Consider the following 27914-nt stretch of genomic DNA (forward strand, 5'->3'; position numbering starts at 1 on the left):
CATTTTTGGTTTGCGCGGGCTCTAGCTCAGTTGCCTGTGATTGACGGGAAATGGCTAAACAGGCAGAGTGGAATGTCAGATAAGCTAGGTTTACACAGTCACTTCGCGTAAATTAACTTTGGCATGTGAGCAGGAAGTTTGAAACTACATAGAGTCCACCAGGAGGGTGACTGGCGCCACAGAGTCTACCTTAATTAAGCAAAGGAATGTCTGGAAGGGGCTTATCGCTTAACATTTACATCCCATTGCAGAAGCAGAAGTAGTCAGCATGGCAATTGGGACAAACAAAGCTTAACAAAGTTCTAAGTACAAATACTGCTTAAAACATTGTATAACTATACAACCAGTCACTACCCGGCACCCGACATATGCCTAATTCTATGGGGTCTGAGGTAGGATTTAAAATACTAAGAATTCATAAAATATAGTGAACGTGAGGTAGGGATATATAAAATACAATGAACGTGAGGTAGGGATATATAAAATACAATGAACGTGAGGTAGGGATATATGAAATACAATGAACGTAAGGTAGGGATATATGGCAAGTATAACTTCTTAAGTCACTTGGGTCCCTCAACAGGAGTAGTTGTAATCAATTAAAGTCAACAAAAATGCCAATTGGAAAACATGCATTAGGCTGGGTGCGGTGGCTCAGTCTGTAATCCCAGCACTTTGGGAGGCTGAGGTGAGAGGATCTCCTGAGCCTAGAGATTTGAGACCAACCTGGGCAACTTGGTGAGACCTCATCTCTACAATAAATAAATAAGTAAATAAGTTGGCTGTGGTAGTGTGTGCACATATTTCCAGCTACTTGGAAAGCTGAGGTGGAAGGATCACCTAAGCCCAGCAGTTCGAGGCTGCAGTGACCATGAGTTTGCCACTGCACTCCGGCTTGGGCGACACAGTGAGACTCCAACTCAAAAAAAAAGAAAAGAAAAGCATACATTAGCTGTTTTCCCTCCCTTGGTTACATCACACTTTTTGTGTTTAAAACCTATCCAGAAGTATTGCTAGTTAGACTAGTGAGTTGATAACTTGTTCATATCTTGTTGAAAACCTCCCTTTATTCTGCTCGTATTTCTTCATCAGTAATAGTGATATTTCTTGGGTGTTTTCCATTATTCAAGAAGAACACCTATTGCCTGTAATAAAATTAAACTTACACATACACATTCTATCTAATAAGATATTTTAGTTTAATTACCCGAAATAAAATGAAAATAATATTAGAGTTGAAAAGAATGTTAACACAGGCAACTAATCCTAGTACTATCTAAGAGACATTTAAAATTTTTAGCCCCAATGCTTGGATGGGAGAAGGACAGCAAGAGGGGATTTGGGGAAATTCAAGTAAAGCATACTCTAGGTAGAAAGGGCAGAGTATTATTCTTTGATCTATCTTCTTAATATCTGTCTATAGTAATGTCCTTTCATCCTTAAACTTCCTTTTAAAATTTTGACTCCCCACTTGACGTTTTCTTAAGTACTCCTTGAGCACCTCAAGGCAAGATGTTGAGGTCTGCTTTGTTTTGTTTTGTTTTTTGTTAAGGTGTAAGTTCTATAGTTTTTATAAGCCAATTTACCTTTCTCAAGTGCATTCTTGCGCTCCCCTTTCTGCTCCTCATGCATTAGGCTTCTGTTTTCAATCAACTTCTTAACACCTGTCTTGATTTTCACACTCTATGAAAACCAAGTTTCTCTCTTATTATTTAAGATTGAATGCCTTCAATGTGAGGACAGTGATAGGAGACAGACTGTGAGCATAAGAATGCCATTTTAAACAAAGCGTTTTTTGTTTGTTTGTTGGCTTTGTTGGTGTTTTGTTGGTTTTTTTTAATATAAATTCTAGTTTGATTAAGGAAAAATTAGCACCGTTAATTATATTTTCTAAATGCTCATAAGCAACTGAAATTTCAGCTGGTTGTCCCAGACCAATTTTAGAAGCTTTTTGGACATGAAGATAAATTTAGAACCAGACCATAGTTACCTGGATATTTTATTTTCCTGCCTGTTGTATTTTCTCAAATAAATTATTTGTGAACGATAGCATCATATGTTCTAAGATTCACCATAATGCTCTAAAACAAAACATGTAGTACTGTTTCTCAAAATATATAGTCTATAGAAATATTCCACTTCTGATAATTAGTGAAGCAAATTAGTTACATGTAAATAATACAGGATAATATATAATAGGTGAGATTTCAAATTCATCACTGGATTGAGAGTTCCTTAAAGGGCATGCATTTTTCTGTGTTATTTTGCTTGTGACTGTACATTGTTGTATACCTAGTACCTAGAAAAGTGCTGGGACAGAGTAGGAGTTCAAGGCATGCGTGGAGGCCAGGCTTGGTCCGTAATCTCAACACTTTGGGAGACCGAGGCAAGTGTATTGCCTGAGCCCGAGAGTGCAAGACCAGCCCGGGGAACTTGGCAAGACCTCGTCTCTACAATAAATAAAAAATTAAGCGGACATGGTAGCACGCGCCTGTAATTCCGGCTACTTGGAAGGCTGTGGCAGAAGGATAGCTGGAGCCCAGCAGGTCAACACTGGGGTGGCTGTGAGTGTGCCACTGCATTCCAGCCTGGACGATGGAGTGAGACTCCAACTCAAAATAAAATAAAATAAAATACATGTTTGGGCAAATACAGTAGTTTATTTTGTCTTATCATTGTAGTAGTGGAGAATAGTTTATACAAATCACATTAAAATTAATTTACATTCACCTTCCTATGTTTTAAATAGCATAGGTAATGGAATGATAGCTCAGGGTTAGCATCTGAAAAAAATAATTGAGCCCTAACTGAGAACTGAGGGATAGATGAGTTATATATTTTAAAAATTATTAAAAGTTTTATTACATTTAAATAAAACATTTTGTTCCCGTCAACCTTAAAACATATTTCACTTTTTCAGAGCATCATTTTGGATTCATTCCGTGCCAACTCCCAGGCAAATGCAGATAAAAATACATGAGTTATTGGGTTCCTTAAAACTGGGGTTGATAGTAGAAATGCTGACAAATTCTTATTACAGATGTCAGTGGAATGAAGTGCCTTTACCTCTAGCAAATGCTGATGTGGAGATTTAAGATGATATGAGAAATCAGTAAAGTTGCCCAGGAGAGTTTTATCATATTATTCATTGAACTCAGTATGTGATATAGTAATTGCTTCTGGTACCATTTTTCTTTTCTTACACGAGATTATTATTTATCCTTGTGCCATGTGAAACAGAGAAAGAGAGTTTAAAGGAGAGTCATAACTTGATGTAAAACTATCTGGTGACACAGTGTAGCTGGAGATAGGAATCACAGCAAGAAAACTGTATCTTATCAGAATTAAATATGGGAAGAGTGATATTTGACATTGTAGAGATCCATAAATAATAAAAAGACGCACTCAGACCACATATATTTTTTTCCTAGTGATGTGTAAACCTGTTTTAAATGTATATCTAAGTAGGCTTTTTAATCTCACAGGAATCAACAAATGTATTTGCCTCTGACAGAAGTTTTCTTATTAGCTTATAGATGAAGGAAATCAAATTAATAAGGATACCTGGTAGGACAAGCTGGATTAATAAGATATAAATGCAATGATAACTTCTAAATTATTTTGCTGTTTTCATTTCTTGCATACATATATCCCTTATATGTCTCACATACCCATAACCATTAATTTTTATTATATTTTTTCCAGTGTTCAAATCAGTTTGTGTGAAAAATATGCTGTCAATATTTTGGAACAAAACTTAAAATAGAGACAATGATAATTTAAAAAATGCAAACAGAAAAAAAGCATTTTTAGATACTCATATGTTGCTACATAAATTTGATGGGCTTATTATGTGCTATTTTTATAAATTTGTAAAGCAATTTTATGTTTAAAAATGTGTTTTTATTTAGAAAGAATATAAATTGTCATGTAGAAAATGAATTTTCTATATTATATATTTACTATTCATTTTCTTCTAAAATGTTGTTTTAATTGAATTGTTCAATTTGTAATACAGTTTTTCATGCAATATAGCCCAGTGACAAATCCAAGTTGATTAAAAATAGTAATAATAAAGCCGTATAACATGCATTCAGCTATGTAATTATCTGTGTATAACTTTGCATTCACGTGGAGTTTGGACATGATCACTAAGAATTATTTAATGGAGATAGTGTGGTGGTTAAGTGGTCTAGCCATCTGCCTGCTTGAGTTATATGCTGGTTCTTGACCTTGGGCAAAGAAATGCTTAGCATCCTTCCCCCACTTGGTTTCTTCATTTATATAATAGAAGTAATATTATCAACCTCACTTAGTTGTTATGAGGAATAAATAAATTAGTCTGAAAAAAGCACTTAGAATGGGGCTTGGCACAGAGTAAGTTCTTGGAAAATGTTAGTGTTCTTACTTAGTAATGGAGCTTGACAAACTGTCAATCTTTGTGCCTTTTAAATAAAAAAGCTTATTTATTTATAAATTATAAACTGAATAAAATCAAAGTATGAGATTGTTAGAGCTAATCTACTATACCTGCATACTTTATTTGATTTATTTTCTGCCAATACAGAATTCACTGTTATTTCCTCTACAGGGTAATATATTATTTTTCTCAAGTCCTTAACCTTTTGCATGTGGATGAGAAACCTGAAGATTTGCTCCCACCATACCTGAGCTCCATAGGGGAACTTACCTGTCTCACTTTTTTTCTTCAATTTCAGGTTTTCCTGGCTTCTCCCTTCAAGTTTAGGTTCCCCCAGAGCAATCCATTTCCATTTAATTCACTTCAGCAATGATAGTATTGGTAAACCTATTTGCCAGGTGATATTTGGTGCTTTGATGCAGAGTTAAGTAACCATCTTGCATCTTGCCTAATAAATCACTCATGTTTAGTTCAGAAGAGATATAGATAAATCAATATTCCTACCCAATAGTATAAAGGCTATGGTAAAAGTATTCAAAAGTTGCACCAGACAAAGAAACACCTGATTATGTCTGGGATGTGAATTCCCATTATCAGAAAGCTGTTTAGCCACAGGACTTCTTTCCCTTCCAAGGCAACAATGGCATATAAACTATGGTCTATGGAAATATGTTGTCTAATCTGAGAGACTAGGAGGCCTGAAAGAGAAGAGAGGGAAATAGTATAAAAAACCTTTGCATGGAAAGTCACTGCATTGTATTAGCAGTGCTCTGAGTACCCCAGTGGAATAAAGTTTATATGTGAATCATGGTACTTAAAAATTAGACAGAATCTTAACTGTCTTTTTACTTATGGTAAGCCCAAATATCTGGCATTGAATACAGTTACAGATTAATTTCTGATTCTTGTATATTTGATTTAATTCCATTTAAAAATCCAACATATACAATTTTCTCCCAAATGATCTCATGGTATAGTAAGCAACATAAAACAGTTGGAAAAGTATGCATGGTGGAATTTGGAAAACTTAGGTTCAAACCTCTTATTTGACTTTTCTTAGCTATTCTTTACCTCTTCTTGTCTATTTGTCCTAGGAGAATTATTTAAATCTCCTAACATTTAATGGACAACTGTAAAATAGTCCCAGTAAAAAGACTCCATTGAAGTATATGAAAAGATGTTCAGCATCGTACGGCATTAGGGAATTACAAATTCAAACAACAATGAAATATCACCACACACCTATTAGAATGGCCAAAATTTAGACCACTGACAGCACCAAAGCAAATATATGGAGTAGCAAAAATTCATTTCTTTCTTGTGGGAGTGCAAAATGGGACGGCCACTTTGGAAGAGTTTGGCAGTTTCCTTCAAAACGAAACATACAGTTACTATATGATCCTACAATTATGAACTGTGGTATTTACCCAAGTGAATCAAAAACTTATGTCCACAAAAAAGCCATGAATGTTTATAACAACTTCATGTATAATTGCCCAGACTTGGAATAACCAAAATTTGATCAAATGCTGAGTGGCAAATAAACTCTGATACACTTACACAGTATTCAGCACTAAAAAGAAATGAGCTATCAAGCCATGAAAAGACATGGCAAAAACTTAAATGTGTGTTACTAAGTGAAAGAAGATAATCTAAAAAGGCTATATTCCAGCTATATGATGTTTTGAAGAAGGCATAACTCTGAAGATATTTTTTAAAAATTAATGATTGCTTAGAGTTAGCTTGAGGAAATGGTGGATACATAGAACACAAAGGATATTTAAGGCAGTGAAACTATTTTGCCTGATTCTACAGTGGTGAGTGTATGCCATTATATATTTGTCAAAATTCACAGAATATATAATGATGTGCCAATGTAGATTCATTAGTTGTAACTAATGTACCAATTTGGTGCTGGATATTGATAGTAGGGAAAACAAGGCTTGTGGGGGAGGGAGCAGAGGTATATGGAAAACTTCTGTACCTTCCATCCAACTATGCTGTGAACCTAAAACTGCTTGAAAATTAGAGACTACTTTTTAATTTTTATGTATTTTATTTTATTTTATTGAGTTGGAGTCTCACTCAGTCACCCAGACTGGAGTACAGTAGCTGCTCCCGGCCACCGCAGCCTTGACCTGCTGGGCTCTGGCGATCCTTCCCCCTCAGCCTTCCAAGTAGCTGGAACTACAGACGCGCACTACCACGCCCGGCTAATTTTTTTTTTATTTTTATTGTAGAGCTGAGGTCTCGCCAAGTTGCCCAGGTGGATCTCAAACCTGCGGGCTCAGACAATTCACTCACCTCGGTCTCCCAAGGCGTGGGATTACAGGCTAAGCCACCGAGCCCGGCCGAGACTACTTTTTTAAATATCCATGGAAAATTATTGAGAAGCTGAAATAATGAAATCTTATTGAGGACTCATTTTTGCCAAACTCCTTTTAATTAATTCCCAAACATCTTTAGATGTATTATTAAGGACATTTAGAGTTGAGAAAATTGAGCTAGGGGAGTCACTAATTTATTAATAATAGATTCTGTTAATATTTACTGAGTACCTACCCTATTCCAGGTATATTAGGCATGAAAGATACTATAATGATTCATAGGATGTCACATTACAGGAAAGTAAGACAAACAAAAAACACAGTAGTAAGCCAACAAGTAGATAAAAATAATTGAAGATAAATGAAGTATATGAGAAAATAGTGTTGAGATAGAGAATTCTTTATGGTATTGAAGAATTGTAGATATAGGTGTGATTGAACAAGGAGTTGGATGAGAGGCTGTTAGAAATCTCAATAAAAAGGTAGATAATTTTCTGACAAATAGATTGCAGTTGAGATCATGGAAAAGGGACACTAAATTTTAATGAGGGAAAGGATGAGACAATGAATAGGTAAAAAGATTAAGACATCACCCACATTGGATGCCTCATGTAAGTGGATTTTGAATACAGAGTAATGATAAGAGTCAGAAAAGAGAGCAAAATTGCCATCCAGTAGTTAAATATTTGAAAGGTAAAAGTTCCCCTTCCTATTTGATAAATCTTCTGAATCAGATTTCATTAGATGACAGCAATTTTGAAGAGAAAACCTGATCTAGTAAGGTGTATGAGCTTCAGAGGAGCAGAAGTTACTGCACAAGGCACGGGAACAAATTGTCTAGGAGCAGCAATGAGGAGGAGGAAAAGCACCAAATGTGCCTCTTTCTCTGAGGGATGTGGAGGCAACACTGAAGATAGTCTCTGCTAAAGAAGCCTGAAGGCTGGCCAGTGTCCTCAGGACACAGCCCAGTAGAGCAGGGAGGTAAAACAGTCATTCTAAAAATTAGGTGAAGATATAAAGCACTGTGCTGATCTGAAAAGGACTTATTTCACACACAGTGGCAGTGTTTAGGAGGCCAGAATAACAAAAGGTGAGGCTAGAGCATACATGAAACAGCGACGTGGTAAGTGTGATCGATAAGGGTGGGAATGGACCAGGTACGATGGCTAAGCCTGTATTCCCAGCACTTTGGGAGGCTGAAGCAAGTGGATTGCCTGAGCCCACAGGTTTGAGACCAGCCTGGTCAACTTGGCCAGACCTTGTCTCTTTAAAAAAAAAAAATTAGCCGGGCATGGTAGTGCTTGCCTATAGTTCCGGCTACTTGGAAGACTGAGCGGAAGGATCACTGGAGCCCAGCCTGGGTGACAGAGTGAGACTCTGACTCAAACATACATACATACATACATACTAACATACATAAAGGTGGGAAGAAAGATGGAATTAATCTTGATTATTTCTTTTATTAATTATTATTATTATTATAAAGGTATGGGGTACAATTCAGGGTTGGGTATACGAATGTTGATTTTGCAGATACCCTTGTTGATGAGGTAAGATCCTCCCTCCCTTAGCAGTTTTCCTCAACTGCCAATCCCACTCCCCGCCCTGCCAGTTTCCCACTACTGCCGATCACTTTCTTAAAGTATTATAATTGTTCAAGGTCCACTTATGAGTGAGAACATATGGTACTCTGTTCTTTGTTTCTGTGATAGATCACTGAGTATGATTGATTCTAAATCCTTCCAAGTTGCTGTGAAAGTCCATACGTTTGCCCTTCTTTATGGCTGCATAATACTCCATTGTGTATACGTACAACATTTTTCTTATCTGGTTCAGCTTCGACGGACAGCATGGTTGGTTCCGTGTTTTTGTTATTGTGAATAAAGCTGCAGCAAACATACATGAGCAGGTATCTTTTTTTGTAAAATGATTTGAGTTCCTCCAGGTATATTCCCAATAGGGGAATTGCTGGGTCATTTGGAAGGTCAATTTCTAGATCTTTCAGAAACCACCACACTGCCTTCCAAAGAGCCTGCACTAGTTTGCATTCCCACCAGCACTGTAGAAGCATTCCTTTTTCTCTACATCCACACCAGCATCTGTTGTTGTTTGTTTTATTAATGATGGCCATTCTTTACTGGAGTTAAGTGAATCTCAAGGTGGTTTTGATTTGCATTCCTCTGACGATGAGTGAGGATCTGAGCACTTCTTCATGTGTCTGTTGGCTGCCAGTTTATCTTCTTCTGAGAAATGTCTGTTCATGTATTTTGCCCACTTTTTAATGGGGCTGTTAGTTTTTTTTTTCCTTTCAGTGTGTTTGAGTTCCTTGTAGATCCTAGATGTTAGGCCCTTGTCAGATATACAGTTGGCAAATATTTTTTCCCATTCTGAGGGTTGTCTCCCTACTCTCTTGATGGTTTCTTTTGCTTTGCAGAAGTTCGTTAGTTCGATGAGGTCTCACTTATCTATTTTATTTCTTAAGGTATGGGCATTTAGGGTTCTGAATAGGAATTGGTTCTCAGTTCCGATTTCCATCTGCTGCATTTTATAAGATTCTTATGGTTTGAGGTTTTATATCTAGGTCTTTGATCTCTTTAGAGTTAATTTTTGTATATAGTGATAGGTAGGCGTCCTGTTTCAATCTTCTGCATGTGATCAGCCAGTTTCCCCCGCACCATTTATTGAATAGATTCTCCTCTCCCCAGTGTTTGTTGTTGGAGGCTTTGTCAAGGATGAGTTGGTGGAGAAATTGAGGCTTTGCTTCCATAACCTCTATCCTGTTCCATTGGTCTGTATGTCTGTGCTTGTACCAATATCAGGCTGTTTTGATTACTGTAGCCTTATAGTAAAGTTTGAAGTCTGGAAGTGTGATAACTTCTGCTTTATTTCTTTTGCTAAGGATTATTTTGGCTATTCGGGGTTGCTTATGTTTACATATGAATTTCTGTGTTGTCATTTCCAGGTCTGAGAAGAATGATGTTGGTAACTTTATGGGTACTGCATTGAATCTGTAGAATGCCTTTGGTAGGTTGGACATTTTAACAATGTTGATTCTTCCTGTCCATGAGCATGGAATATTCTTCCGTTTGTTTGTGTCTTCTTGGATTTCTTTGAGCAGTGTTTTGTAGTTCTCTTTGTAAAGGTCTTTCATTTCTCTGTTTAGGTAGATGCTAAGATTTTTTTTTTTTTTTTTGAGTTGGAGTCTCACTCTGTCACCCAGACTGGAGTGCAGTGGCCGCTCCCAGCCACCGCAGCCTTGACCTGCTGGGCTCCGGCGATCCTTCCGCCTCAGCTTTCCAAGTAGCTGGAAGTACAGGCGCGCGTTACCACGTCCAGCTAATTTTTGATTTATTATAGAGATGAGATCTTGCCAAGTTGCCCAGGTGGGTCTCGAACCCACAGGCTCAGAAAATCCAACACCTCAGCCTCCCAAAGGCATGGGATTTCAGGCTGAGCCACCAAGCCCAGCTGCCGAGGTATTTCATTTTTTATGTGTGGCTATAGTGAATGGGATTCTGCTTTTAATTTGTATTTCTGCCTGCTTGTTGTAGGTGTATAGGAATGCAACTGTCTTTTGCACATGTGTTTTGTACCCTGAGACTTTGCAAAAGTCCTTTATTAATGCAAGCAGGTTTTTGACAGATTCTCTTGGATTTTCAAGATATAAGATTATATCATCAGCAAAAAGGGATAACTTGACTTCCTCTTTTCCTATTTGGATAGCGCTGATTTCCTTCTCTTGTCTAATTGCCCTTGCTAAGACTTCCAACATAATGTTGAACAAGAGGGGTGAGAGTGGGCAGCCTTTCTTGTTCCAGTTTTCAGGGAAAATGTTTCCAGTTTCTGTTCATTTAGCAATATGTTAGTGGTGAGTTTATCGTAGATGGCACTTACTATTTTGAGGTAGGTTTCTTCTATACTTAGGTGTTTGAGGGTTTTTATCAAGAGGGGATGCTGGATTTTATCAAAAGTTTTTTCTTCATCTAATGATATAATATAATGTGGTTCTTTTTTTTACATATGCTGACGTATTTAATTGCATTAATGGTCTTGCGAATGTTCGACCAACCCTGTTTCCTGGGGATGAAGCTTACTTAGTGATGGTGGGTGATTTTTTAGATGTGTTTTGGATCCGCTTTGCTAGAATCTTGTTCAGGAATTTTGATTCTATGTTCATAAGGGATATTGGCCTGTAGTTCCCCCCCTTTTTTTTTTTGGCTTTTTGGCTTTTTACCCAGTTTGGATAACAGTGTGATGTTAGCTTAGTTTATGATTTGGGGAGAATTCCTTCTTTCTCGATGGCCTGGTATACTTTCAATAGGATTGGTATCAGCTCCTCCTTGTATGTTTTGTAGAATTCTGCTGGAAATCCATCTGGTATAGGGCTTTTTTTGGTAGGTAGTTTTTGTATGACCTATTGGTCTATTTAGTGCCTCAATGTTATTGGTTGTTATTGGTCTATTTAGTGACTCAATGTCTTTTTGTTTCAACCTAGGGAGTTTGTGTGATGTCAGAAAGTCTCTATTTCATTTAGGTTATCAAGTTTGTTTCCGTATGGGCGTACATAGTAATCTCTTATAATCTTTTGTATTTCTTTGGGATGAGTTGTATTTCTGATTGTGTTTATTTGGGCTTTTGCTCTCTTTTTCTTGGTCATTCTGGCTAGGAGTTCATTAATCTTGTTAATTCTTTCAAAGAACCAGCTTTTTGTTTTGTTGATGTTTTCTATGAAATTTTTGTCTTCTATGACCTGTATTTGGGCTCTTATTTTGGTGATTTGGATTCTTCTGCTAAAGTTGGGGTTTTAGTGGTCTTCTCTTTCCAGCTGCCTTAGGTGATTTGTTAGGCTCTCCATTTGGGATCTTCCCATTTTCTTGATGTGTGTTCGTAGAGATATAAATTCCCCTCTGAGAACTATTTTCATGGCATCCCAGAGGTTTTGGTAAGATGTTTCTTCATTTTCATTTGTTTCCAGGAATCTTTTAATTTCTGCTTTGATTTCAGTGTTTATCTAATAGTTATTCAGCATCATGCTGTTTAGTGTCCATGTCTTTGTGGGCTTTGGGGAAATGTTGTTGGTGTTGATATTTATTTTTATTCCGCTGCGGTCTGAGAATGTGCATGGCAAGATCAACCTTATGTAATTTGTTTATGCTTAATTTATGGCCAAGGATGTGATCAATCTTGGAGTATGTTCCATGTGGTAATGAGTAGAATATATATTCTGTGGTTATTGGGTGGAATAATCTGTTGGGATCATTAAGTCTATTTGGTCGAGTGTCAAGTTTAGGTTCTGGATATCTTTGTTAATTTTTTGCCTTGATGATCTATCTTTGTTAACTTACTTCTTTTGGTTCTGGAGTTGATGTATGTGTGTATTTTCAGATTTCTTGTTGCCTGTATTCTCTGTTGATTCTGTGCTGTACTGTTTTCTTGGGAAGGGTGTGGTCATTCTTTTCTTTCTTTTTTCCCGTGCTTAATACCTTTTTAAGTTTCTCCTATAGAGCTGGTCTGGAAGCTGCATAATCTCTTAGGGATTGTATGTCTGGGAAGGATTTTAATTCTCCATCACTGTTGAAGCTGAGCTCGGCTGGATAGGAAATTCTTGGTTGAAATTATTTATCTTTGAGGACTTTGAATATAGGGCTTCAGTTCCTTCTTGCTTGTAGTGTTTCTGCCGATAGGTTTGCTGCTATTCTGATTGGTTTTCCCTGGTAGGTAGTCTGACCTTTCTCTCTTGGTGCCTTTAGGATTTTTCCTTTTGTGTCTACTTTGTGTAGGTGAATTACTATGGGTCTTGGGGTTGGCCTTCTCATTTGATGTCTTGTGAGTGTTCTCTGTCTCTCTTGTGCTTGGCTGGTCACATCTCTGGTGAAATGGGGAAAGTTTTCTTGGATTACTTCCTGGAATACTTGCTCCAAGTTGTTCTCCATTTCCCTTTCTTCTTCTGAGATACCAATCAGGCATAGATTCGGCCTCTTGATATAATTGCACATCTCTTGTAGGCTTTGTTCTTTCTTTCTGAGTCTTCTTCCTATGTTTTTTACAGATCAGGTTAATTCCATGCTCTGATTGTCAAGTCCTGAGATTCTTTAGCTAGATTGATTCTGCTTTCCATGCTTGTCATCTTGTTATTTATTTCCTGGATGAAATGTTTTATTGCCAAAATCTCTGTTACAATTTCTTTCAGTGCAGCATCTTGTCTTTCTTGAGTCCTGTTCACTCTTTACATCCATTCCCTAATCCCTGTCATATTCTAGGGTCAGTTGTTGGTGACTTCCATTGTTTGGGCACCAAGTTCTGATTTTTCAGGAGTTTTGTCTTTGGTACACTTGAAATTGCCTGAGGTTTTCTTTTGGTTTTTCCTCATTTGTGACAGATTTCTTGTTTTTCTCTTTAGTTCTGTTATTCAGTGTCAGTGGGACAGGCTTTCTCTTCTGATGTTTGCTCAGTCCTCTATTCTTCCCTGATCCAGGCTCTGGATTTGTTCACTCTCTTTAGAATTCTTTCTTGTCTTTTTCTGGTCATACTCTTTGTCCCGAGGATATTCAGGATAGGGGGTTGGGCACCTGGAACTCAACACTCATCAGGTCCCTCTGAAATTTGTGCTTTCAGGATATTCCCTCTGGGTCATGATCAATCCCTGAGTAGTTGATTTGCCAGTCACAGATATCGGATCTGTTTCTCTATGGTGAGCAAATAGGAGTACTTTATTACCACGCCTTCAAGATGGTGGTGGGGTACTTCTTTTGTCCTCTTCCATGGGACTTTGCCTCTGGACTTCCTCCACAACCCCTGCTGCCAGTGCCCTGCCAGGCACTGAAGTGGTGAGGCAAAGCCAGGAGCCAGCAGTCTCTCTCCTGCTGCAAGGGTGAGGGAGAACCTGGGACGATGGTTTCTCTACCATGCTTTTTTGCAGAAAAAAACTTGTGTCTGTTTTAAAAAAAAAAATGGTGCTTGGCTTCTGTAAACTAGAAAGAGCCAGGGACAAAACAGAGAAGCTGCAGCACCAGCTGTTGCACCAAGGGCTTGACCACTTGCTCACAAGCCCCCATTTAGACAGTCTCTCCCAGCATTTTCTTCCCAGGGAGGGTTTGTTGATTTTAAAAATAAAGAAAGTGAAAGAAAACGGTGCTCAGCTTCTGCGTCCTGGGAATTGCTAGGGTCCAAGCCCAGCAGCTGTGGCACTAGCTGCGACACCAGGAGAGCCCTGGCTGCTAGCTCCCTAGCCCTCACTCAGTCAGCTGCTCACACTTGCTCACCAGCACGTACACAAAAATTTTCATATACTCACTCACTCACACTGAGACTTGCATAGTCTGACTGGTTCGACTGCCATCTTCCTGACAATCTTGATTATTTCTGAGATGAGAGTTGGTAAGCTGACACATTGTTGTCATGCCTAAAACTCTTTTAGGCATAATCATTCTCATGTGATAACTGTTGTCCTCCAGGGCGTGAGGAAGAGGGTGTTCACAATCCTAGATAGACTGGCATGGCAGCTTTCTAAGCTTTTTTACTATACAATAGCTTTATCTAAGAGAGCAGAGGCTTCAGCTATGAGCAAATAGTAGGTAGTGGAACTGATTACATTTTGGTTTTTTATAGCACAGTCTGCTATATCATGTTCATGTGCTCTCCAGTAAAATATGATAATGCACGGAATCTCTTTGCATCTAGTTAAACATACAAAATTGTATAGGACCTGATTGGCAGAGCCTCACTGATATGGCTCCTCACTCTTTTCATTCTCATTGACTTCATCTAACTCCCTAACTTACTGGTTGTGACTTCAGTCACACTGATAGGTATTATCCTCTCCCAGGAACACTCTAATGTTAGAGTAGTCTCAGGGCTGTGTCCTTGACCTGAAACAGTCTTTTTTTCAGATTTTCAAACAGCTAGGTTCTCTCATCTTTTAGATTCTAGCTTCTCTGTAGATTCTTCAGAGAAAACTTTCTAATAATTACTCAGTTTTGTCTTGTCTTATCTTACCAAGTACTTTGCAGTTCTCTATCCTAATGGTCTATTTCATGATTGTATACTACTTTTCAGCAACTGAAGATATATATTCTATTTGTTTAGGTATTCATTGTCTGTTTCCTTCTCTATATCATGAGTTTCATGGCTTAGGAATTTCTCTTTATATAGAGGAAGGTTGACTCACAGTAGGTGTTCCTTAGAATGCTAGGTGAATGCAAAGGAGCTTGATAACTCTTAGTTTCTTCTTTATATTTTAAACTGCTACTTTTTCTACTATAATTAAATATAGTAGTTGTAATTCTCCTAATTGTTAGGACAAAATATGACAATATATATAACAAGTCCCCGCTCCAATTCTTAGCACATATTAGGCAATTAGTTAATATTTTTCATTTATCTTATTCATAGATCCCACTGAAATAGTACTCCAGATATCAACTACATTGTATAATTTAAATTTCAGTATTGTAATCATGATGAAATTAGGTATTTTATATTGCATATCATATAGGATATAGCACATATCACATTATTTGTTATATGTGATATAAGATGTATTGTATAAAATATATAATGTATCACATTTTTATTATATAGTCATAGTAGGATTGTAATAGTTAGATATTTTCTTTTAAAGCACTAATAATCCCTAAATAGCTTGAATGTCTTCATTTTATTATTCCAAAATCTATTCATTCGAAATAAGTAAAGTTGCCTGTTTTCCTAAATTAATGAGGAATTTTCTATTTGCTAAGAAAACTATCATTTCTGTTTTTTGATTGACTGTTACCTCTTTTCTTCATGTTTATTGTTTTCAGGAAGAACCCTATGTCCTGTTTAAGAAGTCTGACAAACCTCTCTATGGTAATGATCGATTTGAAGGCTATTGCATTGATCTTCTTAGAGAGTTATCTACAATCCTTGGCTTTACATATGAAATTAGACTTGTGGAGGATGGGAAATATGGAGCCCAGGATGATTCCAATGGACAATGGAATGGAATGGTTCGTGAACTAATTGATCATGTAAGTCATTTTTTCAGTATTTTTTAGCTTATTAGACTGCTACAAGATTTCATCTTTTTTTTCTTGATGTTCATGAGTTAATGACTACAAAAAGCAGTGATATAGTCAACTATGTATTTCCTTCAATAATTTTATTCATTACTTTGTCACTAAATATAACAAATTTAAGAGGGATACATAGTTCTATATATGTAATTGGATTAATTTATCTACAGAAACTGGGAGGCAGGGGTATCATCTCTATTGATGATTACTTTTTTTTTTTTTTTAGAAAGCAAGATTTATTGAGAGGACAGAAAAGCTCCCACAGTGGGAGGGGACCTGAAGCGGTTGCCCTATGATTACATTTTAAAGAGATATTTCCCAGGTCTTTGAGAATGGCATTCCTGGGTCATAAGTTGGCAAGAAGCTCAATTAACTTTATAGTTTGGTATTGTGGCAAATTTAAAATTATAAATTATGTGTAAGACTGAAAGTGAAACAATTCATTTTTCTTACTTAAATTCTTGAAAATTCTAATCCAGCATTTTTCAAGTACATTTAAAAAAATAAAATGTGTGTGGAAACTCATTATTGGATGAGTTTCAAAATACTAATAGTGTATGACCTACTACAGAGGAAGTAAAGGAGCAAGCAATCTATTTTGTTTTTCCTTTATATACTAATGAGGAATTTTTTTTTTTTTTTTTTGAGTAAGAGTCTCAATCTGTCATCCAGACCGGAGTGCAGCGGCATGCTCACGGCCTCTGCAGCTTTGATCCACAGGTTCATGCCACTATGCCCAGCTAATTTTTTAATTTATTATAGAGATGAGGTCTCATCAAGTTGCACAGGCTGGTCTTGAACCTCTGGGCTCAGGCAATCCTCTTGCCTTGACCACCCAAAGTGCTGAGGTTACACAGGTTTGAGCCACTAGACCTGGCCTGAGGAATCTTTTTAAATAATTTATCCCCAAGAGATTTTTTCTTTGGACTGACCACCTTTTGAGGTTTTATGATGATTGGTACCAAGGATCATTCCATTTGAAGTTTGTTGGTCACCTATAAAAAGTTGATAGTTTTTATGAGCCATCAGACTGATTAGAATTTAAGCTAGGGCCGGCGCTGCGACTCAAGTCTGTAATCTGAGCACTTTGGGAGGCCGAAGTGAGAGGATTGCCTGAGCCCACAGGTTCCAGAACAGCCTAGGCAACTTGGTGACCTCATCTCTACAATAAATAAAAAAATTAGCCAGGTGTGATAGCGCATGCCTATAGTTTTGGCTACCTGGAGGGGTGAGGTAGAAGGATCACCTGAGCCTAGCAGGTCAACACTGGGGTGACCGTGAGTGTACCACTGCCCTCTAGCCTGGGTGATAGAGTGAGACTCTGACTAAAAAAAAAATAATAATAATTTAAATTAGGACACTATTGTACCATATCAGATCACTATATTCATGGTCCTCCATATTGTAGTGTATATTTGGTAGAATTCATCTGTTTCAAATGTATTGAAAGTAACAGGAGACATAAATAATAATAGTGCAGAAAATGTTCAACATTCAACAATATTTATTTAAAGGATGACACAAATATTCCACAATGTTTCACAATAAATGTTAAACTCAAGCAGTTTATTCCTTAGAGAATATGGCTACATATTTTCCAAAGGCTTTTATTCCTGTTCTGACTTCCAAGCACCCCCATGAAAATGTCTGTTCAAGGACCAAGTAAATAAACAGCGCCATACCTTCCTCTTGAAATTTAAACATCACAACCTTTGTGTAATACTTTATGAAATATTTTATCATACTTTTCATTCTTAAAAGTAAACTTAGCTATTGAGCCTGACATAGTAGAGATGAGTAGACAGAAACTTGCTAATACAGCCTATTGTATTAAGTTGGGCATAAATTTAACTTGTAGCTTTAGGTTGTTTTCGTTATAGCTAATAACTCATTTATGGGCTCACGAGACAACTGTTGCGAGTATGTTATTCATAAAGCCAACTAGAATTCTTCATTAACATGAGGGAGAACACCTAAACTGCAGTAAGCTAGCACATATTATTATGGGACTACTTAAAGTGACAAGAGCAGTTAAATTACTTTCAAATCTCTGGTGATGTTTTCCTTGGCATTGGAAAACCTCAGGGAGATTTATGCTTGTAGACATCCATGCATAAGCTAATAAAGTCTCTTTGTGTGCAGGTTAAAAATAAATCTCAAATCTGTCCCTGTCTACCAGTTTTCACCCACCCATGCAGCTCAAACCTTTGCCATTTCATTATGTTTTTATTATGCACTTCTTGCCTCATATCTTTTCTAGGAATCCATCTGTACATTATAGTCAGGTTTTCATTTAATCACCAGTGTTTTCTCCAAGGTTTCTCACTGAAAACATCGCAGGGGTACTTCAGGATTACAGTATATAATTTTAAGTACTCATATTGGCCTTTAATTTTTTTCACCCTGTCCCCTGATTCCTGTTGGTTCTTCAGCTCTTCTCTTGTCACCTGTTAAAGTCCTTCCCCAGCCCCCATGTTCTGTGTTGGGGCACTGTTTCACAAAGCCTTCCCTGGCCACATCACTCCTTACTTTTTTTGGACACCTGGATTACCTATGCAAGAAATTTTCTAGGAGACATACTGAGAAAGTAATTGTTAGTCATAGTTCATGTATTTTGTTCAATTTCTTTAAAGATCCTATCTAAAAAAAATCATTAGTTGTTGAAAATACTTGTCTCCAAATTGTTTTACCATTTTACATTTCCACCAGTATTTTATAAGAGTTTCTGTTTCTCTACAATATTACGAGTACTTGCGATGCTCACTATTTGAATTTGGTCATTAATCGTAGACGTTTCTTTCCACTTGAAATTCTTTGTCCTTTCATCTTTTACACAGAATAACCCCCAATTGGATGCAAATTTTCAGAATGCACTTAAATTACAGAACTGATGGGGATTCAGTGCTGATCAAATGTGTCAGGGAATACTCTGTACTCATACTCTGCAGATCTATAATTACTTGTTAACGGTGGTGATGTGAATGCTCTTTCTTCCTCTCTTTCTCTCCTTTGTAGCTGTGGGAAAGTTCTTCTTTCTGTTTTGAGTTCAATTCTACTATATAATACATACAGTGGAAATAATGATACCTCATAGACCAATGTGTGAATTAAATGTGATATCTAAGAATGGAGCAGCACTGTAGCCTTGTTTAGTCAAATACATCAATGGGACACAGAGGGAAGAGACACAGGGGAGAGAAGAAGGGCAATGACTGGAAGAAGGGGCAGTTTAAATGCTGCAGGACAGTGATACTAATCCCTCTGTAGATCTTACATTCCTTGTGCCTCAGTGTGTGACCATCACCTGGCACTGATGCATATTCTCACCTTTACAAATTGAAATTTTCTTAAAGCCTAACTTCCAGTAGGAAAAACAACAAATAACAACAATAACAAAACTTCTGCTTAACCTGGTGTACAACTAAATAAACGAAATTCAGTTCTAAGACCAGGCTATGTAATTAATGTGTTTTCAAATCAGTTTTGATAAGTAGACTCTAATTTGGGACATAAATGCATTGTACAAGTCTTAGTGTGCTGCTGGCAAAATAACAAGTAGTTATTGTTATTATTAAAATTATTACTTTGAATGTTTACACGGGGTGCCAGTTTTTTTAAATGTAGCTTTATCTTGTCTATTAAACACCATGAGCTGATTTTCAGCATTACTGTTTACTCATTAGTATCATATATTGAAAATAAAAAATTGATTATATGTGTGATGACACATTATCAGAGGAAAGGGACATTAAAAAAAATCAAAACTAAACCTAAAAGATTCTTAGAGCTGCATTATGTAGACTATAATCTTTTTAGAGTAACATTTAAATACAAAATTTAGCTCTTTTAAAGGTGCCAAAGAACTTTACAACTTATTTTTGTTTAAAGAGATGTATGTTTTATTATTATTATGCATTTGAGGTTGGTACGAGAGTGCAATGGGCAACAATGCCCCCCCCCTTAAAAAAAAGATGCTTCTTTTTGTAACTTCAAATGTTGAAATTTTAAAAGCAAACAAAAACTTAATGATCTGGCTCATTTTCTCAATAAAACAGGATGGGAAAGAAAGCTGTTTCAAGTTATAGAACAACTATGGCAAAATGAGAAGTGTGTTGGAATTTAATTCACTCTTATTTTACATTATTTTTAAGAAGACCCATGATGCCATGGTTTTCCAGCTGTCTGAATGCTTCCCAGGTTGCTGCCTTGGCACTGCAATTGGTATTTAGCATTATCAAGCCTTTATGATTCATAAATGAGCCTTAGAGGAGCTCACTACATTTTGTTTTGCCTCCTGATTGCTCTTTTATTATATACTAGGAAGAAAATCAAATATTTGTTTTTAGGGAACTTAAAAAGTCTCCAGGTATTATCACAAAAATGGAAAGACTAAATCAAAAAACAATTTATTCTAAATAAAAATTGACTTGTTGATGGAGAGTGGTTGTAAATACAGATGAAGCTTTCATGACTGACCTACCACTCACTTTCTGCTGTGCAGCCTGGTTCCTAACTGGCTATGGACCGGCATTGGTCCATGGCCCAGGGTTTGAAGACCCCTGCAGTATAATAAAGATAATGTCTCCCTACAGGTCAAAGTTTGACTAAATTTACTGTAGTCTATCATAAATGATTCAGGTTCCCTGAGTGCAGAGTTTCTCAGTTGTGACACAGATCCGTTTTGTATGCAACATCCAACTTAGCTGTTCCATTTTGCATCAGTAGAACTTGAGGGCAAAGGTGACTGACACAAACTTAAAGCTCATGTTGCTTATAATGCTGTGAGTAAGAAAGTCCTTCATTTCTGACCCAGAAGTGGCATGTCTTCTGACAGCGTCCATGAAACTATGTCAAGCTGAAAACATACAAATAAGATAAAACTCATCTTTCATAGTCTGACAATTATTATTGCATTTATTCTTGCAAAAAAAAGGAAAAGAAAAGAAAATTGACTTGTACCAGCATAGCTTTAACTTTCAATAGCATATTGTTTAATTTTGTATCTTACTTGAGGCACTGTTGTACTTCTGGTAAAAATAAACAAGCAAACAAAAAAACACCACCACCAACAACAAAATAAAATGTTTGGATACTTGTAATATGATCACTGCTGTTATTTTTAAATTTTAGTAAAAATAGCTAAAACCGAAAGTGCAAATTTATTTATAAATTTCTATGACCCCAAAGTGAAAACTGTTAACATGTTTATTTGCGTTGCTTCAAGTATCTCTTTTGATGTCTATAAAATATTACAGATAATATTGAAGTCCCTTACCATACATCTTCTCAATTAAGGAATTTTCCAAATCAATCATAAAAGATACTAGTGTATTTTTTTCATCCTCCTGATGTAACTTCTATTTTAAGTTTGGTATTCTCCTGGCCCATTTTGTATAAATTATTCAATAGTACACTGTAATAGGTATATATTATTTTTGTTTATCCAGTCTTTTACTGATAGACAGTCAAGTTATTTGCAGTGTTATGCTATGATGAACAGTGCTGTCATGAAGATACCTGTCATTTCCTGGAGTACCTATGCAAGAGATTCTCTTAAGAGACATACTGAGAAAGAAATTGCTATCAGGGTTCAGGTATTGTGTACAATTTCATTAGAGACCCTGTCTCAAAACAAAATTTATTAGGTATTGAAAATATTTTTTTCCAAATGATTTTATCAGTTTCTACCAGGAGTTTATAAGTTTCTGTTTCTCTACAAAATCAAGAATACTTGTGATTCTCACTGTCTGAATTTGGTCAACTAGTCTGGTAACAAATGGAATCAAACTGCTTTAATTTTCAATTCTCTGATAACTAACCCTTCTTTTCCTCCATAGTTATAAACATTTTAGTTTCCCTTTGTTCAAATATTCCATTTACTTAGTTTCTTCTTCTCGTTACATGGTAATTTTATATTTTCTGAATTCTTTCAATGAAAATATTTTCCCAATTAAGACTTTATCTCTTAATTTTTTAAAAATCATTTAAAAAATTTTTTTGGAGAAGAAGTCTTGCTATGTTACCCAGGCTGGTCTCGAACTCGTGGGTGCAATCCTCCCACCTCAGCCTCCCAAAATGCTGGGATTACAAGCATGAGCCACTGTGCCCATCCCTACTTTTGTTTAAAGGGGGTGTGTGTGTGTGTGTGTGTGTGTGTGTATACGTGTGCATTTTGGTATGAAACTTCTAATGTTTAAGTTTGTCACATTTACTTATTTTTTTCTATATAGCTTGTGATATTTTTGTGCCTTGTTGAAAAATTCTTCTTTAATGGACGCTCATAAGGATATTCTCCTACTATTTAAATTTCTTAAGGTTTTGATTTTCGAATTTAGTTTTTTCATCTACTTGCAATTTGTTCATTAAGTAAGTGCACACTGGTTGGACCTCAAAGTAACTGCAAACCTGAATTTCTTCCACTCTCTTTAAGAGACTGGACCCCCAAATACTCAAAGCTTTCACATATTTGCCAATAATTTTCTTTTCTTTAAGCAACTTGGAAAACAATTGATTTTTACTCTTAAAAGAGAAATTCATTATTATCTCAGACATCAGAGAATTAGAGATTATGAATGTGGATGATATTTTAGCAAAGGGAGAATATAGTTATTTTAAACTTGACTTTTTTCTCAAAGTGATGTGAGATTTAAATAACAAGCTTTTGAAACTAAAAATAAACTGCCAAATAGTTCAGAGGCAATTATGTTGAAAAAGTTAATCCAGAAACATAGAGTATCACAGAGCAATGTAATTCTGATTTGCCATGATAGATTATGATTCATTGGGAATTATCTCAAGATAGATCTTCAACAACCATTTATTGAATGCACATTCTGGGAAAGACACTGTATAACTACAGCATTAATAGCTCTTAAATATAATGACTGCAATTTATTTTTTAAAAACTAAGGTGCTTGATTTTTCTTTCAGTACTAGTGTAAGAAGGAATTTCTCCTCTCTCTATGTTGCTCCACAATTAAAATGAAGATTATGTTTAGAAATATTTATGTATTTATTTATTTAAAAATTATGAAAAATAAACTTGCTCTTTTTTTATGAGAAAGTGTTCTTAGGCTATTTAAAATAAATTGTTTCCCTAATACTATTCTTTTTGTAATTTTCTTTTAATTTTAACATTATAGCAAAAATCAGAGATAAGGATCATTTCACTTGGCAATTGTATCAAGCTATTGAATAAATATCTTTCATGTATACTATTCTTCAAATATGGCTTCTGAAGTTAAGATACTTAAAATATCTGCAAAAAATATTTTGAACAAAAATTTATTATCAGATAAAAACAACACAAAGACATAATTTGAAAATTGAGAAAGTAAAATACTAAGTTGATATTATAAAGACTCATATAAATAGATGGACACTCCTCTACACTCCGATACATCTTATACATAATTTTGCCTCTACAAAAATCAATAAGCAACTAATTAGTTTATTATAGGGCAGAAACTTTCTTTAACATAGTCAGCAAAGTCTTCTTTATAAAAGAAAGTATTTCAAAAGCTTCTTCAATGTTGGAGTGGGAAAAGCTTGAAGTAGGGAATTTGATTATGCAAATAAAATCTTATGTGAAGATGGAAGTAGATATATAAATAATGGGTAAGAGAATTCTGGGAGAAAGCATGTCTAAAATCTAGGGTTATTTTCAAGTCAATAATTAAAATATTATATGTAATTAAGATAGTGAATTTACAATGACACTATTGAAGCAATGGGCTGAGAAAAACGTGTTTGTCTGAGGTATATAACATTTGCCTGTTATTAAATAACAGTGACTTGTATCTATTGTTACCAAGACAGCAGAATAAATGTAAATGAAATAGATATTCAAAGATGACTTTTAAAAAAAGATGATGTTTCCTTTAGAGCACAGAGCAAATCTAAACAGAAACAAAACAAAGAAAAACCCTAAAGCTTACAACAACGAAAGCATAGCATGTGATTTCTTAATACTGCAGGAAAAATATCATTTATTTGTTAAGTGTAATGATTCCTCTTTTCACATGAAAATGTGTGAAGTTTTTTCCAAAGTAATTTTAAATACTAGAACCAAAACAATAGTTAAAATACGTTTTTTTAAAATAAGATATTTTTCATGAAATTCCTAGATTCAGTATAAGTTAGCATTTTGTGCCACTTACATTTTTAGGTACTGAGAATACAAGAAATAAACAAATTCTATGTGAGATAGACATTAATTAATTTTTATGTGTTTTAGGTAATGTAATAGAGATAATCTCAAAATATTTTTGGGAAACCTTAGGAGTAAGTATATCTAATTCTATCTGGGAGGGAAATGGTCAGGGAAGTCTTTAATAAGCTTGGTTTATAAGAAAATGACAGATGCTTTTTTGAATATACTATTTTTAGTACTGCAGTTAATTTAATTTCAGCATGTAGTTTTACCTGAGGGATGTTATCTTACGTAACATCACACATGACTAAAAGAGTGAACTATAACTTGGTCAGGTTTATTTAAGAATATTGAAAAACAGCTTAATATAAGATGAACTGGCATGATTCAGAAGAATTAGCATAAAATAAAATAGGTTTCTACACCTCTTCTTTCCTGACTAAGAAGAAAATAGATTTAGTTTTACAAATTAAGAAGAATCTATTGAGAATACATTGGTTTGGTACTATGTAGGTACGTTAACATTAACCACTGTAGTTTTGTGCCAGAGTCATGTGTCTTTATCCATATAATTTCCTGATCATTTCTAATTACATTTTAAGGTTTTGTCGCTCTTCTATGAAATTCAGTTTGTAAAAGCTACACTCAGTGAACTAGAGTTTTTCAAAGCATTATATTCTAGTTGCCAATGTGCATGCTTTGTCTTCTTCATGTAGGTATCAATGTCTTGCTTAATACAGGACAGATTTCATGTTCCTTTTGGTATCTCTCACATTTGCCACAAGGCCTTACTAATGGTGAAGATCGTCAATAAATGTCTATAAAATAAATAGATAGATATAAATTGTCTACCTAACCTCTTTTTTTCCCACACTAAGGATTGCAATTCACTTTGCATTGTACCTGTGATAACTTTAAATTATAGCTATGATATCACACGTTCCTTCTGAAAAAAATATAATCAAATAAGATTGTTGAACTTATTAGCAGACTTTTAAAGTGAAGAAATGAGTCATAGCTATAAAGTAATAGACAACGTCATTTTGAAGCACACAATATTTCAAGTGTAGACACATAAAAAAGTCATTTTCAAGTGCTTCTTAAGCAGATACTGTCTGAGATACTGGACATTTTATGACATGAGATAATATGAGGGTATGTGTTACAGAAAACACTCAGGTTAAGACATTCTTTGTCTAAGAGACCTTGTCTTTAATCACCCAAAATAAACATACACAAAGTCAGGGTTTCCACAATTATATTGGTAAAATTCAAAGGAGGTTAATTACATATGCATACTATCAAAAATAGCTTGTCCTTGAAATAAGTGCAGAATAATAGTGTGTTCTGTAATCAAAGAGTCATCAATATAAAAGTAACAGTTCTAGAATCAGTATCAGAAATAAGTCATTCTGGTCAACGGAGAATGTACCTTTTGAGCACATTAATATAATTGTTTTGGATGGACCATTTCTAGAATATGTTACATATTCCATTCTTTGAAACTGCAATGCAGTGAGCATAATCCAAACTCTATTTGAAAACTTTATGTCTGTCTTGATACTTTTGTGATAATTTTGCACTTGACATTGCAGTAACCCAGGAATATGAAATTTATGTCTGCCAAATTTCTTATTCATGGTTTGTGTTTGAAATGCTGCAAACATTTTCTCAGTAACCATCACTTTTACTCTTTCTCCTCTTACAAAGGTTTGGATGGACACACACTGATTATCCCCACACCTCATGCCCCCCAAATAGCACATGCTTACCTCACATTGTATCTCATCTTATCTTCTGCAGCTCACTTCCAGTGATCTTTTACTTACTTCAAAATTTCTCATATACATTTTATTATCTTTCCTTCACAAATATTAAATAGACTAGGTAAGTAGTCTATGTCTATTTTCAATGAACTTTTAAGTAATTTGAAGGTCAGTATTTTTAAAGATATCTTGATAATAAGCTGATTTATGAGCAGAATGATGTGAACTGAGGAAAACATTGTTAAGCATATTTAAAGCAGACATTGACTGCTCAGCAGGCTGCAAATGGCAGTGATTTTTCAGTGAAGGTATTTTGATGCTGGATCTAAATCTTAGTCATACAGGTTCCCAATATTTATTATGCATTTATTTAGGAGTTATTGAACTAGCATTTATTTAGGAGTTATTGAACACAAGGAACTGATTTTAAATTGGACTATTAATTTTTAATCAGAGTGAAATAAGGACCAGAGTTTCCTAGTCCTCTTAATCCTTGATGATGTGTACAATTAGAAGCCAATTTACAAATCAGTTGGCAAGAGACACAGGGCAAAAACCCAGTGAACAAATCTCTTGTCCTGTATTTTGCAGTGTTTCTTTTTAAGTACTAATGCTGGTCATTAAGAATCAGAGCATACTTTCTTAGGGATTAAAAATTCACACATAACTATTTTTTTCCTCTCATTTTGCTAGGTAGATCATCATACATATGCTCAGACAAAACAGGAATATTTCAAAGATGTTACATTACAATTGAGTGGGCTATTGCTTTATTTAAAGAAACTACTGCTGTTCTTAATTAAATTGAAAAGGAACAAGTAATGAATCAATAATCTATTTTTTAATGAAAGTTTTATTTCTATTATCTACATTAGCTTTCCCTTCTTTTCTCTTTTCTTGACTTATTTTAAATTAAATGAATTTTTAGGCTCTATTTTTTCCTCCATTAGTTTGATCTCATATGCTTTATTTTTTAAATTATTTTAGTGGCTTTTATGGAGATTTTAACAAACAAACTTCACCATCTATTGATCATAAATATTTTACTTTTCTTCCAAACAATACAAGGACTTTAAAAAGATTAATCTGTTCAACTTCCTGCTGACATCTGCTGTTATTTTAGTTCTGAACTGATTCTTACTTAACATCACAAATAAACTGCTTATGTCATTATTTTATATAGTCAGTATTTGTTTAGATTGAACATATTTAACACATCTATTTGCTTTACTCCTCATTTGTTATTTATTGCTTCTTATATTACAAGTATTATTTTATGGAGTCTTATTTTCTTCTAGAATTTTATGTGTGTGTGTGTGTATGTGTGTGTGTGTGTTTGTGTGTGTGTGTGTGTGTGTGTGTGTGTGTGTGTATTGTGCATGGCTCTCTCACTTTGGAATTAATATTTCAGACAAAATGTAATTTGAGCTAAACATAAAATCTGAAGACAGAATTTGCGAATTCAGAATCAATATGAAAATGTATAGGCAAGTCTGTGAATTATGTAAATAATAATATTAGGTTCCAACACGAAGTTGTCATTTTTGTATATTAAAATGAAATATCAAAAAATTCACATGACCTAAACTGTACCTTTTCCTCTTCATGAGACCATTAAAAAGTTTGCAAACATTCTTTTATCTTGGAAACTAAATACATAACCTTAAAGTTTAATCTTTTAATGAAAAGGACCCTGGAATGTTTTTATAGATGATAATTGTGAAAGATTTCTTTCTGATATTTTAAAAGCTTCCTTAAGTCCCTAGATCTAATTAGAAAAGAAAACCAGTCTAAATGAATAAAATATGATTTTCATAGAAAACAAAAGCAAACACATGAAAAATACCCTCATCCCTGCAGCACTGCTCAGGGCCAACTTATTCTGTAAGTGTCAGAGGCCTGTCACCACTGTTGAAACTTTGGCAAAGTTCAAAGAGAGCTCATCAATGCACAGTGAGAATTAATGTTCTCTACTCATTACCCTGGTGAGACCCTTTGTTAAAACAGTCCATTTCTGTGCTGTTTGTAAGGTTGTGCAGTCGTAATCCCTGGATAACTCCCAGAAATAGCCATAGTAACAAAACATCCAGGACCCTTCTGTTTTCAAATCAATCTGTCATGGTGTAAAAAATTCTTTACATTATGATGAATCTTGTTGCCAGCCAGCATTTTTAAGTCACTTCTTGACTTAAGTCA

At 35.2% G+C, this 27914-nt stretch overlaps 1 protein-coding gene across 1 annotated transcript in view; it reads left to right on the forward strand.

The window, feature by feature from the left end:
- GRIK2 (glutamate ionotropic receptor kainate type subunit 2) overlaps nt 1-27914 on the forward strand; it is a 476767-nt gene that overhangs the window by 212702 nt on the left and 236151 nt on the right. The window contains exon 9 of the mRNA XM_008058224.2: nt 15549-15755. Coding sequence (XP_008056415.1) covers nt 15549-15755 — 207 coding nt within the window. The remainder of the gene's footprint in view (nt 1-15548; nt 15756-27914) is intronic.

The sequence above is a fragment of the Carlito syrichta genome, unplaced genomic scaffold (assembly GCF_000164805.1).
Source record: "Carlito syrichta isolate Samal-C Ts95f unplaced genomic scaffold, Tarsius_syrichta-2.0.1 Scaffold303260, whole genome shotgun sequence".
NCBI lineage: Eukaryota > Metazoa > Chordata > Mammalia > Primates > Tarsiidae > Carlito > Carlito syrichta.